Source organism: Camarhynchus parvulus, chromosome 3, assembly GCF_901933205.1.
Source record: "Camarhynchus parvulus chromosome 3, STF_HiC, whole genome shotgun sequence".
NCBI lineage: Eukaryota > Metazoa > Chordata > Aves > Passeriformes > Thraupidae > Camarhynchus > Camarhynchus parvulus.
Genome location: NC_044573.1, coordinates 41,240,042 through 41,260,481, shown reverse-complemented (window position 1 = coordinate 41,260,481; position 20,440 = coordinate 41,240,042). Strand labels below are relative to the sequence as shown.

General features: G+C 43.8%; 1 protein-coding gene across 1 annotated transcript in view; it reads right to left on the bottom strand.

The window, feature by feature from the left end:
* Nucleotides 1-19,010, bottom strand: part of PGBD5 (piggyBac transposable element derived 5) — a 67,184-nt gene extending 48,174 nt beyond the window's left edge. The window contains exon 1 of the mRNA XM_030945877.1: nucleotides 18,397-19,010. Coding sequence (XP_030801737.1) covers nucleotides 18,397-18,832 — 436 coding nt within the window. The 5' untranslated portion in view covers nucleotides 18,833-19,010. The remainder of the gene's footprint in view (nucleotides 1-18,396) is intronic.
* Between the last annotated feature and the right edge of the window lie 1,430 nt (nucleotides 19,011-20,440).

Below are 20,440 nucleotides of genomic sequence, written 5' to 3'. Positions count from 1 at the left end.
GTATATTGTACCACTAACAGCATTGGTCTGAGAATGAGAACACGCCAGATATGTTGTGGCAGTTTCCATGGAAGTGTGCCTTGTAGATTTAAGCCATGGTAAAAAACTGTTTAATTAAGAGAGTATTTCTTTGTGTTTACCATCATGTCTTAAAGGCACAAAGCTTTCAAGCTGTGACAAGTACAAAGAATAAACAGCCCACTGCAGCTAATGTCGACACCTTTAATTACATGCTTAATTTCTGTGGTGAGATCTTGCAATCTACCAATCACCATTTTTCTAACATCCAACAGAACCTCCCAAAACACTGTTACAAGGTCTTAGGGTTAAAATAATTTCCAAAAGCCAAAGACCCTAAAGAAGCTGAGTCAATGCTGAAGTAGTACCCTGTTGTGTCAGTTTACGTAATTCTTTGCACATTATTTGGCTGTGGGACTGCATATGCGCCTCCTTAGGGGAATTCCTGCTGCAGCAGCTTCCATGGCAATAGTCCACTGTGCTCTTTTGCCACTGTAGTTTTCTATTAACATTTTACTGCACAGCTCCTGGCAGCCCAGCTGACGCTGGGCATATCTAGCAGATGAGAGATGACCATTGATGTGCTGACTCCATACACCACCTGTAATACAGCTTTTAGTAGATCACGTAGCAGCTACACATCTGTCTGTGGGCACAGCTGTGCACATTTACAAAATAACTGTACAAAGCAGCATGGATAGTTTTATGTCAGCACAACTCCCATTACCAGCAGGGTGACCTTCAGAGCTAAATCCCAGAAGATTGCTTTGGGATGGTTCCATGGGGGGACTTCTCTCCTGCACTGGCAACTCTTGCAGGTGCAATCCCACCATCCCATCTTTCTTTCCCAGGCTCTTGTCTGTTCTAATACACACTGGTCACAAATACCATTCCTCCCATGGAACTTGCTCCTTTTCAGAAATTTAAAATAAAATCAGCAATATTTGATTTGAGGAGCCCGCCTTGAAAGGTAGGGCTTTTGTGTTTGAAGGAGGGAAAATATCCCGATATGTTTTCCAAGCAAATCATCAGAATATTTAATTTATCTTTTGTAAATAAAAGTCAATAAGTCAATATAAATGACCAACTAATGAGTTACTGAAAGCCTTCATATCAGCTCCTGCCTTTTACATACAACAGACACATATGCCATTGAAAAATGAACCTCCGATTTTTGAGTAAGTCTCACAAAGAAATGGCTTTGTTTTGTTCAAAAATTAGTTATTTAAGAAAAAAAGAAAAAATATAGCAACCAGAAATCCAGACAGTTCAGTAAAGCATTGGAGACAACCTTATAATGCACGAACATTAATTTCAGTACAGAACCTCCTAATGATTCATGTCCATCTCACATGAGCTATAGTACTGGTCTCTGCAATTGCTTCCCAGCAGCAACAGGCTCTTCCTGGGAAAGACAGGGAGTAGTTGTTAGGGTAGTCCCCAAGGTATTCAATGCTACTTCTCACAAAGAGATGTGACCACCTACTGAAGCATCCACTTAGGAGAGGGTCATCAGTGGGGTGATGCTGCAGCTCTGCTAGAAGAGCTCAAATTCTGGAATCTGCCAAGGAGGCTGGTGACAGGAGCTGCATGGGGATAATATTCAGGCTTTTTCAAACCTGGATTTTATTGCTCTCTGTAGGAAAGTGTGCACTTGCATTTCTAGGCAAGTTTCATCAACTGCCCAGTAAGAAAAGTCTTCTCTGCTGTCATCATCCCAGATTAAGAAGCAAAGGAGCTCTCATCATTCCATATTGCATCTGCACTTACACACCTACTTATAAATTTGTAATTCCCTTGCTTTATATTCTCCATGTTCCTCCCCAACACCCTCAAAAATCTTGGGACAAGCCACATGTTCTCTGCCTTAGGCTTAGAGGCAGATTAAAATCTTAGTATTTTCTTAGGACACCTAAGATGCAAAGTGTAGGTCATGTATTTGAAATCATTGCTAGGGTCAGGACTTCTTTACACATGCACAATATCACTTTGTGTGCTTTTTTGTTTTCTTTTTGATCTTTTACTCCGGCCCCTGCCATTAGACTGTGTTTTTCCATCCTTGTTCTGCCTGCCATAGGAGGTGACCAATGCTGCAGGCTGTCTGAATATCTCAACTCAAAATAGGCAAGCAGTTGGAAAGTTCAATAAATTACTTCTGTATACCATGTACATCAACATCCCTAATCCTCTTACCACATGCAGGATACATGACACACTCCACAGCACTCCAAGTGCTTAGGCTTCCTAATAACTCTTATAAACCCACAACTTGCCAGTTTTAGGAAATCAGTGCACTTCTTCAACAATTAAGAGTGAAAAAAAAGACAGTCACCTGTGGAAAAGGTGGGATTTATTACTTGCACTGCCTGTGTTAACTTCAGGGTGACACAAATGTGTTTACAAGCCACTGTACCCCCTGGAAAGGTTTTCAGGGAGCTGCATCTACAGAGAGCAAGCCAGAAACACAACTCAGAGCTAAACAGCGCATAGATTCAGAGTGGGATCCTCAGCGGCACAGCACTGCTCACTCTCAGCAGTCCCACAGCACCACTCTCACTGTGGTACCTCTGCCCAGGTACTTTGTGCAGCCTGTGGAACTGCTCGGCTCCCAGCAGCTCCCACTGCAGCCCACGCCATGCTGCGCAGCTGGCAGGGACAGGCGCAGCAGGAACCAGGCCATGGAACTAGGTTTGCAAAGAAAAGCATTGTGTACTTCCCCCCACAGCCTTTCAGGCAAGATGCTTGATTGCTCTGGAGCCAAAGTCCAACTCTTCAAACACAGGATTAGAGTGCTGTATTCTGAGATCAGGCAGGGAAAAGACTGGAGGTCACCAGACAGGTTACTAGTAGCCATCCAGAACACCAGATCACAGCTATATTTAGAGGTCAATTTGTCCAGACTTCTTGGGGGCTGCCAACATATGAACCAATAAAAGCTTAAAGATTTCATGAGAATTAATCACTGTAAGAACATAGTTTAGGTTATAAAAGGAGAAAGTATCTTGTATTTCTCATCTTGGACCTAGCAGCAAGATTTCAGACAGCAGAGGCTTTCAAAGAACTTCTTGGTGTGTTCCCATTTTAAAAGAAAAGGAAGCCTCCCACTTCCTAAGCTTTCTGGACCTAACTGCTAAAGTTGGTTTTATATTATAGACAGATTTGTTCCTTTACACAGCCCTTCCAGTTCCTCAGCCATTTGTTACTATGTTCACAAAGCTCTCATTTAAACATTTCTTTCCTTTAATTCTTTATGTTGACTGCGTCATAAAATTAAGAGATCTATTGTGAAATTCCATCAGCTTCTTCCATCACCTTTGATACAGCTCCTTTCCTGCTCACTGTGAATGGCCCTGAATAGATACCATTTTACCTTCCACATCAAGAATTTTTTACATGCATCACTTAAGGTCCAGATTCTATAACCCTCATTGATGTTTTTAGTGGGGGGTAAAAAAAGTCTTCAGACTATTTTTAGCAAAACTGGGCCTGGAGTTTTTATAGCCTTGTCTGAGAAAACCCCAAGCCTACTAGGCAAGCTAGAATGTTATTTATTTGGGAGGAGAGAGAAGACAGAGAAAGCAGGTGAACATACGGCTTTTCATCCCAGCTACATCTGGGCCTGGTAGCATTGCTGGCAGGGGGATTTAAACCACTTCACAGAAATTCTCTTTCTGGGCCTGAACTGAAACAGCTTGGCAGAGCTGGACACAAATGACCACAGTCCTCCTTGCCAAGATCCAGGCACCATCTGCTTGGTGGTCATACATGAACTTTTATCAAGATCCTTTCATAGGCCTTAGCAGAGCACTTTCCAACATGGGGTGCTGCACAAGACAATCTACAGCAGGAAGAAAGCATTGTTCTCTGTTGTTAACAAATAAAAAATAAAAAAATTAAATAGTGTTAATTTCATCTTTATCTCATCCTGGTTTAAATTCTGGTTTTGTGTATGCTTTATAATGTATATAGTGTATTTGTACAGTAGCGCAGGTATATCACCTATAAATAAAGAAATAAACATAGATTGGGGGTACCTGTTGAAAAAATTTCCACTGATAGGGGTGAATGATCAAAACGATTGGGGAACACTGCCCTAAAACTCTCCGGTAACTGCACTTGGGACTAAAGCAGCCTAGCAGATACATTTCACCTAGCAGAGAGCTGAACATGTGCTCAAATCCTATAAGCTTCAGCTGATCTACTTTAGGTTTTATATCAATATAAAAAGGAGTAATTTCCCCTTGTCCTTTAAGAAAACTGTCTTCTTGTAAGAACAGGGGAGTGGTGGTATCAGTCAGTCAGAGGTCCTTCTGCATTGGTATAACACTCCTCATGTCACTAAAGAAATACATATCATTCAAGTCATATGTCACATATCACTAAGGTAGTACCACCTATTCATACACTGATATGCATATCTGGATTCAAAGAATAATGCACTATATTTACATCCCTTGACACTCCCCTTTGAATTTTAATTTGTGTCACTTGCAAATCAAAAGGAGGTGTAAGAGCCTTGTGTTTTTCTATAGCAGAAATAGGTTTCCAGAGCAGATACTCATTTTGCAGTCAGCCATGCAAATTATTAATCCTAAAAGCAAGACTGAGGCTGCAATATGTGTCATGGCAGGAAAAAAGGGGAATGTCTTTTCACTATGAAAATCCTTTGTAGTTTATCCTGCAGCCACTTTGTCCTTCCTCCTGGGCATTATGACCACCACAGATTTTGCTCACTCTTTGCAAACTTTAGCAAGCAAATTGGAACTCATCTTCTTCAGGAAGCATGGATTTTTCCTTTTGATCAAGGGATTTAATGTTAGTTCCTACCACTCAGATCTGATACCAAACTTTCCGCTGTTGTGACGATATGAAGCAAACAGGTTGTACTTTCAATAAACATCAAAAGGGACGTCTAAGACATTTTTGAAGCTACAGTTTGACAATAGTAACCTCTCCTAGGATTCTTTTCACTCCAGCCCACCAGAAACCATTTGAGGCAGATACTTAACTTTAAACTACAGTGATCAAATTATTCTTAGGCATCAGTGCAACAGTACCCTGAAGTGCATGTTTTTGAAGTGAGATTAAGCATACTTCTAGCCTAGGATTGCTCCAAACAAATGACTTAACAGTATAAGTATTACAATGTCAAGCGATGCAGTCCATAATAAAACACAGAAATAACTGCAAAAGAATGAATATTGGCAAGTATAGTACGGACTCCTTGAACACACAGCAAAAGAGGTACTTAAAACTCTGCTTAGAAAAAGCTCTTTTTTTTACTTGAGTTTAAAAACTTACTTACTTTCTCCTCCCTCTTCTGAATTATAAACAAGGCAGCTAACAATAACTCTCTACAGCAGTAGTCAGAGAAAATAAAACTTAAAACAGATCTTTGTGTCTCCTTTCTTTTGGAAGCATTCAAGATCCACCAGTATGTAGAACATTGAGTTCAGCTAGCCTCAAAGAGGAAAATAAAAGCAACAGCTACACCAAAACTTCTTATAAAAACTGTAACATTTCTCTTTCTTTATAGAAAATATCACTTGATTTTGGTCACATCCTCCTGCCTCTAGAACCAATGTCTGGTGAATAAGGGACTACAGGGTACATGTCATAAAGTGAGTGAAGAACCAGACATAGGAAACGCAATTCCCACTCCTGCCGAATGCAGGTGATCGAGAAGGAAGAATATTCCTCAAATGCTTGCTATGAACAATTGGGCCCATTACTTGGGGCATTAGCCTCTAAAACTGCACTGGTCTCTTCTATTAGGCAGCAAGATGCATTCACAACTCAGACACAATAAAATGCTAACACAAAACTCCATGCAGGGGCAGCTGACACTCCTCAAGTGCAACCTTCATCCAAAAAGAAGACTGAATAATCATGAGATAACCAAACCCATATGAACAATCAGATCTGAGCTCAGATTTTGTTGAGCTGTATACTGCATTCCTGCCAGCTTTATAATGCTACATTAGATGCTGTGATGGGTGTGACAGTTCACCTATTGTATCTCCCACAAAAGCAGATCTGGAGCATCAGCTGTAGCAAGCTGGGTGAGCAATGTGGTCAAGAGCACCTGGCCATAATTTTCTTATGTTAGAAGTACCAGTTATTACCTTTATGCAACACTATGAGGCAAGAACAGGCAGAGTCTGCTTTCACATCACCTCACATCTCAACATCAACTGCTTTTTCATCACAGGAGATGCTGCTGGAGCCTACAGGCTCTTCTCACTACAAATGTGCTGTCTAATCAGGATTGAACTCAAGTGAGCCATCTTAGCAAGGGCAATTCAAAAGGCTGTCACCCCATCAGCTATCTTCCCATAAGTTAGGTAAGGACTCAATATCTGGAAGACCTTTACCTTCTCATCCCACAAGAATGGACATGGGGCAGAGCAAAATTGCACAAAGCCTGGCTTACTAAGAAGCAAAATCTGAGGAACTCCTGCCCCTGACTACCTGCAATTTTAACAAGAACAGTGGAGACATGGTATCCAGCAGAGTCCAGAAAATAAAAAAAAGGAAGTTTCATAATGACTAAGAACAAGATGTTAAAATGGGAAGTATCGGTAGAATCTATGTTAAGATATAAGAGAAAGGTTCATTTTTATGACAGGAGAAGATTTTAGAAAGCAAAATACAATTAGAGAAACTAAATGCTGCAGCACAGAAGGTAGGTTAGAAAGAGGTTAGAGTACAGATTAAAAGGATTCAGTAGAAACAGAAAGCTTAAAAGTTAAGTTTTGAGCAGCTTTTGTTACATGTATTTCTTGTTCCTTTTCTGATTAAAGTATTGTGCTGAAGGATTCTCCCTTTAGCTGCCTATTTCAGCTTAAAAAAAAAGAATCCCATCACCCTTTTATCTTGGGAAGAAAGCTGACATTAGAGCAATTGGCAGTGCACCGCTCGATGTCAAGCTGCTCCAGGTCAGTACTCAGACCCCTTCTGAGTCAACCTTTCAGCAAAAGACCTGAAGAAAAGGTACGGTTTTTATTTTAACATCTTGCTCACTCTCCTGCTATATATGTCCATAAAATGCTATCAAACATTTCTGCTTCATCATATGATACAAGTGGCTGCTTTTAGAAAAAAACTAATGCTCACTTAGTTTCTTTCCATTGATTCAGGGAGAGATAGCCAGCAGCCCAAAGAAAAACAAAACAGAAAAAAGAAAAAAAAGAAAAGAAAAACCAGCATCACATTAAGAGTGTCAAATCCATTTCATATTTCTAGAACCGTTTCACATTCAGTACCCACTTTGACAGTACCATCTCAAAAATATCCATAGCTGACTATTTTACACTCATCTGTCCCCAGAAAGCAGTTAGGTGCCTGCACTACTATTTGCACTCAACATAGTTCAATGTATTTTGAATTTATCCGGGTCTAGTGGGATTAAAGGTTTTGGTACTGCTGGCTGAACTCACATCCCTCTCAACCAGAAACAGCCATGGCTTGTAAAGAAAGGCATGATTTCTTTTTTTTTTACCAGAACATGGAATTAGAACCAATTTTATGCTCAAAACACTATCAGAAAATACTGGGCTGATCATCCTGGATCAGGATGGACTATCCACTGGGTAGTACCTGAATTTATTGGCCAAAATAAATCTTAAAAACCCATATTTAAAGTTTTTTCTCTAATTATCTCCCGAAATCAGACACAATCTCTTATTCTGCAGAAAAATGATCCACAACTGACTTCTAGAACAGGCACTTTTTGGATACCATAAAGCAGGTTATTGTTATCTTTAGTGGAGATAGTGACATACGAGTACCTTTGAACAAGGAACTGTGAGACCTTACTTGGACACCTGTGCAATTTGTCAACAAAGAGTTGATCCTACACCGGAAAAGGCAAAGAACTACTACTAGGAGTGTATTCTTGCGAGGAAATGTTGTGAAGAAATATCATACTTTCTTATTTTTGGCCTTAGGAGAAAAAAATAAAGAAGAAAAAAGAGAAAAAGAAATAGCTAGAGCTAAAAAACCACAAGAAAGCTAAACAGCAAATCTCTTTAAATATACTTGAGGTAAATATCAGGAAAAAAGAAGATGTAAGTGCCAAAAAGTAGTCTTTGAGGAAGAAACAATTTTGCAATGCTCACAAAGAAGTGAAGGAACAACCTTCTGATGCCCCGTGCATGAACTGAAGAAACATGCAGTAGACATTCTGTTGTTCTTTCTTGCCAGGACACCTGTTACATGATCATCAGTTATTGCAGGTGTCTGCACCATAACCTAGCTGAGCCTCTTCCAGACCTGCACTTGTCTTCCTCCATGTATCTATCCTTATGGTCTACAGAGGGTTGTGCTGGGATTCAGTTGCAAGGAAGCTCTTTACACCTCAAGAAGTGTCATGAACAGAGGCAAGTACAAACCCAGGCACCAGTGGATGATGCACTGCCTCCAGAGTGTAACACTGCTAATCTCACAAGTTTTTGGGTATTGTCACATCAGACACCCCTAACATAAGCAGTTTAGTGCTTCGAACATAAAGGAGTCTCGAAGTCATTTGAGTAGAGATACAAGATTCATGGGCACACAACTCATTACCACAGAAGTGAGTGTGGAAACAACACCCTAACTATCAAGTCTGCCTGGGCCACTTTCCAGGGCAAAGGGAGGAAGGGACGGAGTTTCACCTTAACAGACCAGGCAGCCTTCTGCAAGCACACAACTCTTTCCCATAAGCTGCACAGCCTTCTCCCCACTCCAAAAGTTGACATGGAAGATGCAAGTACCAAGTCCTTCACATAACACTCCAACATTTAATTTGCCACTAAGCAGTTCACTAGTTTATCTTAGCCAGTCTAAAACAAAGGAAAAGAGTGCTGGAAGGGACCTTAGGAAGTCCTTCAGTCCAAAGCCTCTATCCTCATTCAGCACATATACTGGGTGTCAGTCTGTTACAAAAGATATAACAGGTTAATGACACTTGTTCTTAGGTTTTCAGTGATGCATTTGTCTTCTGCACCACTGCACTGTCTGAGCGTTTCTATCATGTCTGATTCAATTATCCATCAATTTATACCCATTATTCCTCATATTTAGTTTTCAGAGCAGGTAACGCAGATAATTCCCTTTCCTATAATAGCTCTTTTACTTACCCGTATGGCCTTTTGGCTTAAAACCAGAATACTAAAAGGCAGCCAAGTTAGTAGACTTTCTGCTTCTGTCCTTTCTCTTCATATTTAACTACATGCTTCTCACCTGGGTTGGCAACCCAGACTCTCTCTCTTAAGTGGCAAAACAGTCTCATTTCAAGTCTTGTACACTCCATTTGGATGTTTGCCTTTTCACAACAGCATGACACTGAGTCACATTTGTCTGGTGTTCAGCTTCAACCACCAGTTCCTTTTCCACCTCAACAGTTCTTCCCCTCCATTTTCCACTTCTGCTGTTAGTGCTGCCTTCACACTAAGCATTCCCCTCCTGCATCATGTCATTGTGTTTCCTGCACCAGACTATTTCAGGCTACCAGCAGCCTTGGAAATTCTCAGTTTGCTCTTCAGTGTACATGCAATCACTCCCAGCTTCATGATAGCTAAAGGTTTAATAAACAAACTCAAGAAGTCCAGCTCCATTCTTATGCACTCCATAAGAATGCACTTTCAGATTCTTATTAATTAAAAATAAAAAATACAAAATAAAGTGAAATTAAATAAAAATAAAAGTAAAAATGTCCCATCAGAATATTTAAGCTTTTGACAGATCTTTATGCCACACATTTTTGGAGATGCACACCTATCCAATTCGAATAGAGACAAACAGGCACTTTCAGTAATAATAATTTTAGTGAAAATACCTGATGGGGATTAGATGGTATTTATCCAATCAGATATTTCTTCATCTGCCTACTTTGCCCCACTATATATTTTAATGTCTAAGATTTGTTGCAACAAATGTAGTGTAATGCAAAGCACAATGTGAAAATCAGAGCCAGGACTGCACAGATGGTTCCCACCCCAATAATTTGCCTCCAGTTCACTGCAGAAAACAAAGCAGTAAAGTCTCATGGAACACAGTGACCATGGGGGCCTCCACAAGGATCAGCTGATTCCTAGCTTACCACAACTGCTCCATACACCAAAACCCCCACAGGTTTGTTTCAAGCACAAGACAAACACTGGAGGTAATCTGAACCCAAAGACCTTGCAGAGCACCCATGAAACAAAGGCAATGACAAGACAGCGCTATCTCCCAGCCGCCCTGTGACTCCCAGTGCCACTCCACCGTGGCAGCAGCCAGGCTCTCCATGGCTGACAGCAGGGCTGGCTACCAACAGCGTGCAGAGACATGGTACAGAGAATCCACAGACACCAGAAAGTGGGCTGGAAGAAAGAAAATTGTCAGTGCTCAGTTGAACCTTTCTGAATGCTTTTTTTGTGGAAGAGCCATTACGAAAAGCCATGGCTTTTGCCAAGGAGCTTGTTTCAAGGAGCTGCTGCCAGTGCTCCAGGGTCACCACCTGACTGGCCTTGCCTGGCCCTCCTGGCCCAGTGCTCCGTGACAGCTTCCACGGGCCATCAGCCCCCACCCCAGGTGGGCCAGGCTCCAGCTCGGCACAGCCCTGCCCTGTCATGGGCCCACATCCTGAGCCAGCCTCAGCTGTCACTGCAGTGCCTGGGGCTGCCTCAGTGCCCTGGGCTGCAACTGTCCTGGCTGGGGTGGCAGGACAGCCCCGGCTGTGACAGACTCCAGGGACACAGTGGCAGGGGTCTGCTGTAGAGGTTGGACAATCTCTTAGACCATCTCTGATGTCAGTTTAAGTGTGAGTCATTACCCTGTAGTACAGAAGCAGATGAAGAAAGGCCTTTTTTGAGAGGTCATTCTTTATTCATCAACTACAACCTCACCAAGTGGAAAGACCAAGATGTCATCTACCCTAAAATCCATCGCTCTTTTCCCAAGGGAGAAGGTTTCTGATAAACTTGAAGACATATCCTTAAAAGAAAAGAAATGAAACTACTTGCAACAATGTTAGCACCATGAAAATAGCTACAAATCACTCAAATGCAGTCCAAATCTTAGAGCTTAATTCCTTTTAATCTCAGAGTCAGTGACAAGAGGGAAATAATGCAGATCTCCAAGTACAAACCTTCAAACATTGTATTTTTCTTCATCTCAAAACAACCACTAACTACATAAAAGGACAAGTTTATGAGTAAGGAATAACTACAATAACTCAAAAAATGAGAAAGACTTCAGTTTAAGGAGGCCTTCTCATTTAGTGAACCTTTTCAAAAATACCGTCCAGAAGGTTAGAAGCCCTTTGAAAGGCTAAATAAGAATTTATATCCACATACACATTTATATCCATAATGCAACATACCCAGCAAGATAGATGTAACAGTATCCCACATTTTTCAAGATCATCCTGGGAATCCCTTGCCCCAAACCAAAGGTGGTGCGTTTTCAGTTGGCTGCTGCAGCACAAGGGTTATGAACCACCACCCTGCCCTCTGAGGAGGGAGTTGCCATCCTGTAAGTGTTCAAAACACCTATGAATATGGCACTTGAGAATGAGACTTAGTTGAGAACATTGTGGTAGTGCTGGGTTGACAATTGGACTTTAAGATCATAAAGGTCTTTTCCAACATTAATGATCCTATGAATCAGAATGCGTAAGTTTCAATACATGTAGCCTCCTCCAAGTAGTTTTCCTGGGTATGAGCTGACAAGATTACCATTGTCCAAGCCCTCTGTCAATCAGGTGCATCCAGCAGCAGACAGCACCATGACATCAATGGGAAGAGTCACAGCCCATAGCTACATGCTGACCCCTAGCACTGCACACCTACAGGTGCTCCCTACTCAGAAGTTAAACATCATCCACCTTTCAAAAAAATGCAGAGATGACTACATGCACTGGATAGGCAGACTTTCCATAACAGTGAATTTTCTAAGTAACTTTAAAAAAAAGAAAAATATTCTCATTTTTTGCTTGGATTTAATCTTTCATACACACCCACCTCCCTGCCATATGTAATCAGAAATGAATCACAGTTATAACAGCAGCTGCTTTAAGTCTTTTTCTGCTTTTTCTTCACTAGAAATAACACCTGCATTTGTGCCCACTGGTAGGCTCACAGTATCTTTTATGTCAATCCAATAATCTTCCTGTCCAACACACAGTTAACTGCCCCCATCCATACAGATACATACACAGTATTCTTCCTCTGTGTATCCCTGTCCAACATGATTTTGGCATCCTTACAGTGTGCCCCATTAACTACATTTCAACTTGCCCAGTTTTCAGGTGCATAGTTCCAGCTTTGTATTGCTTGCTGAATAGAAGTTGCTTGTTGTGTTCTTTGTCCTTAACACCATGTATAGTTTGTCAATACAGGTCATGTGAATTCCTTATGTTATCCAAGAAAGCACAATCAAAAGCATATTTTCTATCATGTTACATGAATACCAGTTGTTTTCATAGAAAATAAGGACATAGTCCAAGAGTAATTTATACAGACACAAAATCAGCTGTGGAGCTTTCCAAGCCTATGCTCCCGCAGTCTGTCAATCAAGGAACTCTATCTTAATTTTTCAATTACCTTCTCAGGTATCAGTTCACTCATTTTCACACAGAGCCAGTGACTGGTTAGCATCCTGTTCTTTAAAGAATATGAAGAGGGAGCTTGGATAAGCTCCTAGAAACAATGCCTTGCTACAAGGAACTGAGATGTCAGATGATAGTATCCTCATGCATTTGTCTTAGCCATGCATTCCTTTTGAGTCCATCTGTTCTGTGTTCTAATAACATGCCCAATTTTTGGCAGTACTTGAAAGAACGAGGTATTTCAGTGATTATTACCTCTAGTCAGGATGTGTAACTGCATCCATGATCACCTTCCCTTTTAGAAATACAAGGTATTTCCAAACTGCTAAATCCATCTACTCCAAAATTTTTGAAGATTCAGCACAGGAGGGAAGCAAAACTCTTGTATGAACACTAACACGTAAGAGACATTTCCAGTTTCTTTTAAATCTAGGGCATCCAGGACTACTTCCTGTGACCTAGTAGTCAATGCAGAGTTTGCAAGTCAACTCCACCATTAGCATCCTCATTAGACTGAGCAGAGAGGCTGGTTTCCTCTCTAGGCTGACTTAAAGGTATACAGACAGACATGAAAACTGTTTGCTGTCCTGTTTCTGAGATGTGAACTAAAGGACATTAATAGTTGTTGGAACTGATCTACTTTAAATGACCCCATCAGTACCTACAAGGAGAAAACATTCATTTTATGCAGTAACAGATCTAGGAACAAATATGCTTTTTCTTTGTAAAAGGCTAGGCAAGTGTCTATGGAGAAGACCTTAATCTGCAGTGCTTACAGACTTTCCTGTCTCAAGTACTGACTAGAACAGATTATAAAAGCAGAGGAAAAACTGTGCTGTTTCTTTTTTCCTGTAAAGTCTATCTAAATTCCAGGTTATTCCCCAAATGCATGTTTAAGGCAGAGGTATGAGCAAAAGAGACAAGGGAACATGTCGAGATAGCTAAGCTGCACTAAATTTTTTAATCAATAAGGCTGTCATGTGCACTTTGCTCTCTTCAGTGACGATGGAAGCAGAAAAATGTGCTCTAAAGCCATTAAAACCTCCTGAAAAGCACATCTAGATTTTGTAAGACGTATGAGATATTAAGCCTATGCACAATTCACTTATTTAGCAAAACTTCAAGACTTAAAATCATCCTATAAAGGCTTTGCAAATTAGTAATGTACATCTTTGAGATGTATTTATCATATCTCCCTGAAAGTGTTGTGATATTGTCATAATAAGTAACTTCTACGCAGAACGCATGAACACATTATATAAATATGCATTTTTTCCCAGTATTTTCCATGGTTATGCAAGTCAAAGCAGCTAAGTTCTCTGATGACATAAATAAGAACAAAGCATATCAGCATCACTTTACCCACTTAGAGTCAGAAAATTTGGGCCAGATATTTCTGAAGTAGAACCTGACATTAGTGACTAAGTAGCATTCATACCTTTCTTACTCTAGAACTTTTAAATATCAACATCAATCTACTAAGATGAAAGCCTTCAGATTCTATTCAGGATTTGAACCAAGAGCTCCTGCACTGTTAGATGGTACCATGTATACCTCTTTTATGGCCTGGCCTGACCCAAGAGCTCTTCATCCAGGCTCTTTGCTGTTGGAATTCTGACTTCCCATCTGACTGTCCATGCTCTTGGGAGCAGAAAATACTAGAAACTACTTTAAATATTTGCTTAAACTTCTTCAAGGTGACAAGATTGCTGAAATGGTCTTAGCAGCTTCTTCTGAGAGCATTCTGTTATACAGTAGTATGTTCTTCAAAGATGGCAACTTATGGCACACTGCTTCAGAGAAACACTCTGGAAATTCATAAAAACTATTTCTACTGTCTAGATGCAACTCGAAGAGGATCTGCTGTGCTCTTTCAGCAAGGAACATTCTTAATATTTTGTCCTTAGGTCTAGACTTAAGAATGTGGTTTGGAGGGCATAGAAAATGAAGGAAACAGTAGCACTAATTGCCTCTATCTTTGAGGACTTCAACATTAACTTTTGCTTAGATTTCCCTGCTGTTGCTGCCATCCTAAAACATAACTCTAACATAGCATCCTAACAGTAAGAAGTGCTCTTACATCTGAGGTCATATTTTCTGGTTGCTGAACTACATGGATATAGAACACATTGGATCCTAGGAAGAAAACTCCCCTTAATCAGGAACATCCAGCTGCAGCAATTCCAGGATATTTGCACCTTCAAAGACGCCAAAAAAACCAAGAGCAGAAGCAACAGTGCCTCTGCATATTACACAGCAGCTCCTGGCAAGATTAGTGAGCTAACAAGGGAAAGCACCACTCAGAGCCACTCCACTCCTAAAGGAAGGAAGAGCACACCAATTAAGTCTGAGGCAGAAGTGACCAAAAATTAAGGGCTTATCTTGAGTTACTGGTATATACTGGCTTGTAATAGTAGTTGCCTAGTCCCTCTCTCTTTCCTTTTCAATCATGCTTTCCCTATCCCAGCAGCAATTTGTTCTCTTATCCTTTCTGCACTCTACAACTAGGTCAAAAAGCTTGGATCCAGCATTTGATCATGGATGACATCTTTTTAAACACACATGCTAAACACCCATGGATCTGCTGTAGCCAGGTGCTCTTTGTGAAGGAAAAGCATTTCAGCAACTTCCCCAGGACCTCACATCCATTAACCACATCCCAGTACCTCAGAACTTATATTATCGCCTTGATATTTGTGACAGACATTTGTTTCCTCAACCTGATTTCATTAGAATTATACAGTGCTACAAGTTACCAGTTTAAAAATCAGGGTATCAAATCATATGGTTGAGAATTTTCTCACCCATTAAAAGAGTGATTTGCAAAATAGTCCAACAGGAAACAAAGTGGCAGCAAGCCATCTGTTCTAACCTCTATGTTAAAGTTAACAGCTATTTTGGATTTCAACAAAGGAAGTCACCTAAAGCTATTAACATTGTGATGGTTTCTTTTTCCCCCAGGGGATCTAAGCACCCACTATTTTTATTAAATGGAAAAGGAACAACAGGAAGTGGAGATCCCTGAAGAAGAGGCAGAAAACAAAAAATCTGGGACATAAACAGCACTGTGCTGCATAGCTATGCCAGTCACTTATCTCCTGGCACAGACGATAAGCCAGACCTTTCCCAGTTTGTCAGAACCTGCCCACAAGCAGGGCAGCATCACCACTCATACATGCAGTGACTGACTGCAGACTGAGGACATACTCAACCATCTAACACACAATGCCAGCAGCTTCCAGCACATCTGGGTCTCAAGCGTATTTCTGGGATGAAGTATCAGTTAGCCTGTCTGTGCTCAAGATTAATTCTAGGGATGGATACAATGCTTTTTAAAGACATAAGTTTAATATTGAGGCTGGGAAGGCAAAGGCAGTAGTGAGCAATCTATTCAAAAGAAAAAAGGGAAGTGATAGTATTTTATACTTGTAGTTAAAAAGACCACAAGCTTTATAAGGGGCTCTTTATTTTTTCTCTTGGGAGCTTTAGTTCACTCAATAACTAACTCAAATGTTTTCCTCCTCCACACACTCCCTTTCCTGAAGGGGCAGTCTCCCAAACCAAAGAGCTTGACACTAGGTTTGACCCTGGTCTGATCTGAGAATTTATCTCCAGCATCAATGAGGCTGAAGTCTCATGACATATTTGTCTCCTGGCATCAGATGATGTCAAGTACTTGCCCTAAGCAAACCTTGAGATTTTGACCAAAAAGCCATGCTCAAAAGTTTTAGTGATAACCAAAGGTAATTTTTATCTTGGTCTCATGTAAACGTATTCCTTTTAATATCAGAACCTAGAAAGAAAGGATCTTACATCCAACACATTTGAACCAAGAATACAGTCTTCTTGGTGCTCTATCTAACCGTGTATTTCTTGCTTGTATTCCATAAGAGGCTGAAAGACATGCTGTCACTGCAAGGCACCTCGGTGGACACCCTTTCCTCAACAAGTATAGATACAAAGTTTTGTGTCAGAATGGTGTCCAATGAAGCAACAATGGTGCCAGCACAAGTACCTTTAGCATGATTCTGATAATGATATCTGCAAGGCCTAAAGCCAGTCAATGTACAAACTAGATTTATAAGAGCCCAGTTATATACAATGCAGTAGTTTCCACAGGTTGGAATTTGAGTAGTCAAAAATAAAAATATCACAGATGGCACGTGTTTCCCACATATCAAATCATGACACTACCTGAACTTCTGCCAAACTAAATCACCATTCTATGAAGGGCATGCATCTATCATCATCATCACAATCAACACAACTAAAGGGCAGAAGAAACATCTTCTGCATCTATTAGTGGCAGGAAATATTTACAGCAATATCTATACACCTTCCTCAAGAGACATCTGCATTGTTCCTGTCAACCATAAATCTGACTCCTTTAGTTCAAAGGAAATATGAATTCTGAATTAACAGGTCATCCAATTCCTTTCCAAACCACTATTAAAGCCCTAATCCCAGTTCTGCCTGTGTTAAAAAGGATATTACTATAAAGCAATGAGATGAAGTAATAAGCCATCAAAGGCAGATAAACTAAATGATAATCAATGCTGAAATATCATCACATCACGAAGCTTATAGTCCAGAATGTCATCCTAGGTATGCTTATAAATAAGAACCTTCAGTAGAACTCGGGAGTTTTTTTTTTACAGAGGCACATAACAGTGATTTTTAAGCATTTTACAAGGTTCAGCTATTTATAGAGGCAAACACAGCTCCTATTTGCACATTTGTCAGAAGCACAACTGAACTTTCTCTGGGCTCCAGTGCTAGCTCCACCTTCCTCCCGAACCATCCAAAGCTGCTTCCTCAGATAGGTTCCTGCCTACCTCACTGCACAAATTTCAGCACACTACACCGAGTGCAGCAGCACTCTTTGGCATTTACTTTTAACAGCCAAATGAAGGAATTAAACACTACTGAAAAAAAAGAAAAGACAAGCAACCTTAGGACAGGCAATCATCCTATCCTATTCTGAGATGCACATGATGAATTTCACATCCCAGCTTTTCATAACTATTAACCTGTTCTTGCAATGCCTTGCTACACGGTCAACTTGGCTGTCGAGGCCTGCAGATCTATTATATGTTATAATGGCTCCCTCAGCAAGCCAGCGGTGTAACTTGCCACACAAGCCACTCCACGGAGATCTCCGTGCTGTGTGCACTGCTGCTGTAGGTCGCGCTGTGTCATTTCGCCACTCTCTTGGTATTCCCTCTGGCCAAAAGCCACGCAAGGAGGGTCAAGTTCAGGGACGGCTGCATAGAAAACCTTGCAGCCAGGGGGAATCCCAGTCCCAATCCCAGAGCCCTAGTGCACAGAGCAGGGCAGGTGACTCGCGGCTTTCCCCAGCTGTGAGTGGGGACGAGGAGTGAGCCGCACACCGGAGCGGAGCCACCACGGCGGGGGCCCGGACACCCGCCCTGCTCGGGGCAGCGCCTGCCGGCGCTCGGGGCACGGCCACAGCCCCGCCGGGGAGGGGATGCCTGTGACTAAGCACACGCGGCCTCTCCTCGCCCTCCCGCTCACCGCCTCGGCCGGGCTCTCCAGCACCGGCGCGCCCGGCCCCGGGCACCAGCGGCCGGACAGCGGGGCCGCTCCCGGGAAGGGGCCGGGCAGGAGGTACATCTGCCGTGCTTCCCCCGCCAGGCCCGGCGCCGGGCAGCAGCCCAAGCGGCAGCCGGGCCCGTGTACGGGTTTCTCTCCCGTGGCTGTGCCGCTCCGCGCACACCCGCTGGGCATCCCCACGGCCGCCCGGGCCCGCCGCCCCCGGCCCCGGCAGCCCGCTCTCCTCGTACCGCTGCCATCCTTGAAATGAGGGGGTGGGACGTCTCGCAGGGACCGGGTCCATCCCCCCCTCTCCGCTTCCTCCTCCTCCTCCTCCTCCATTGGGCCGGGGCCGCCCGGGACGGCGCTGCCGCCGCAGACCTGCCGCTGCCGCCGCCGCTCCGCCGGGGCGGCCGCCGCCCGGGGAGCGCGGCGCCGGGCCGCTCTGCTCCGCGGGCTCGACACCACCAGGCGCCCCTGGTCTTCCTCGTCGTCGTCCTCGTCCTGGGAAGAGGCGGCGGAGCGGGAGTCGGCAGAGGTGCTGTAGAAGGGGTTCCCGCTGCTGTCCTGGCCCGACTCCCCGAAGACGTCGTCGGAGATCTGCAGGCTCTCGTAGCGGGATCGGGCCGCCTCCAGCAGCGATAGCGCCTTCCTGCGCGCCGGCCCGCCGCCGCCCTCCGCCATCATCTCGGCCGCCGCCAGCAGCCGCCCGCGCTCCCCTTGGCCCGGCTCGGCCGGGTCCTGCGGCCGCAGGCAGCAGCCCAACAGCAGGAGCGGCTCGGGCACGGTGGCGGGCAGGCAGCGAGTAGGGGAAGCCCCACCGCCGCCGCCGCTACCGGTGCTGAGCCCTGCCTCCCGCTCCCGCCCGCACCACCCGCCCCTGTGTGTGTGCAGGGACATGGGGGGAAGGAGCCAGCTCAACATCTCCAAGTACCACATCCAGCCAATTGCCGCGGCACTCCGCGCTCGGGAGGTGGGGTTATATGGGCGCCGCGGGCCAGCGCGGGCCGCCCCCCGCCCGCCCCCCGCCCGCCTCCGCTCCGCCCATTTAAAATCACAGCGCCGGCTGCCGCGAGGCCGTCGCTGCGCCCCGACGCCGGGAGGGGGTCTCTAAGCCCGGCGCCGCTCCAGCTCCCTGGCCTGGTCCCGGGCCTCGCCCTCAGTCCCAGCCCCCATCCCGGCCTCCGGTCCCGCCTCCGATCCTGGCCGGAGCTGTTCGCCGCCGCGGTGCTGAAGCGGCGCAGGACAGAGGCAGGAGCGCTGGCCTCGGTGCCTGCGGGTCCCTCAGTAGCATCGGCCGGGCGAGGAGAGGGTGAAGGGCTGCCGCGGGCCGCGGGGAGAAAAGCTCCGAAGTGTTAACCCGCTGGGTCCGAGCCCCGTCAGCCTGGCCAGGGCCACACATCTCGTCATGCAGGGCAGGGTGAGCAGTGGGGACCGTCATGTCGCTGCCCCAAAGTAGGACACAGAGCTCCAGCGCCAGGGCAGCCCGTGAAGGAAAGTGAGGAAGGTGCTGGAGCACAGGGCAGTGGAACACCTGGCAGGCCCTGCCACCCGGCTGGGGCTCCGTGCACACTTTGACTGGCCTTAGGGGACACACACATACTCCTGCCTGTCCAGCTCGCTGCTGGTGTGGGACTCACCGCCTCCAGTGCGTGCTTTGGTTTCTCAAGTGAGTAGAGAGTGAAGTAACCATTCTTCCAAAATTGCCACCGATTTAGAAGCAATATCATGGCACAAGAAAAACAAGAGAAGTGAAAACACCCGTGCCCTGACTGGGTTAGTTAAACATGATTCTGAAGCATCCCTGGAGTAATCTAATGATTTCATACAGCAGCTGATGCCCCTGGTTGTGCAGCAGTCAGAATGGTCTCTCTGATGTTACAGGAATGTTTGAGATCTCTGATCAAGGTTTATTATTTGCTATTGGGCATCCCACTGTGCTGGTTACTGTACAAACACTTATTAGGACGACAGTCGTTCCCTCCCTTGTCAACAGCAATAGCAGCTATTGAGCCTACCCTTTCACAGCACTGCTTTCTAAATAAACAGTAATCGGATTCAGGGGAGTGGAGGGGTTTTGTGCAGCTTATTATTTGCCATTTTTGATGCAAACTTTCAGTGCAGGTTGGTCTGAAGATCTGTTAGTGCTACATATTTAAAAATTTTCGTAACACTGAATGTTTCTGTCTTTAGGAAAGGAAGATTAATGACCTTCTGGTGATTCTCAAGGACTCTAGCACAACATGGAAAATTATAAAAGCTGGACTGTGTAGGTATTTAAAAGACCAACTTTAT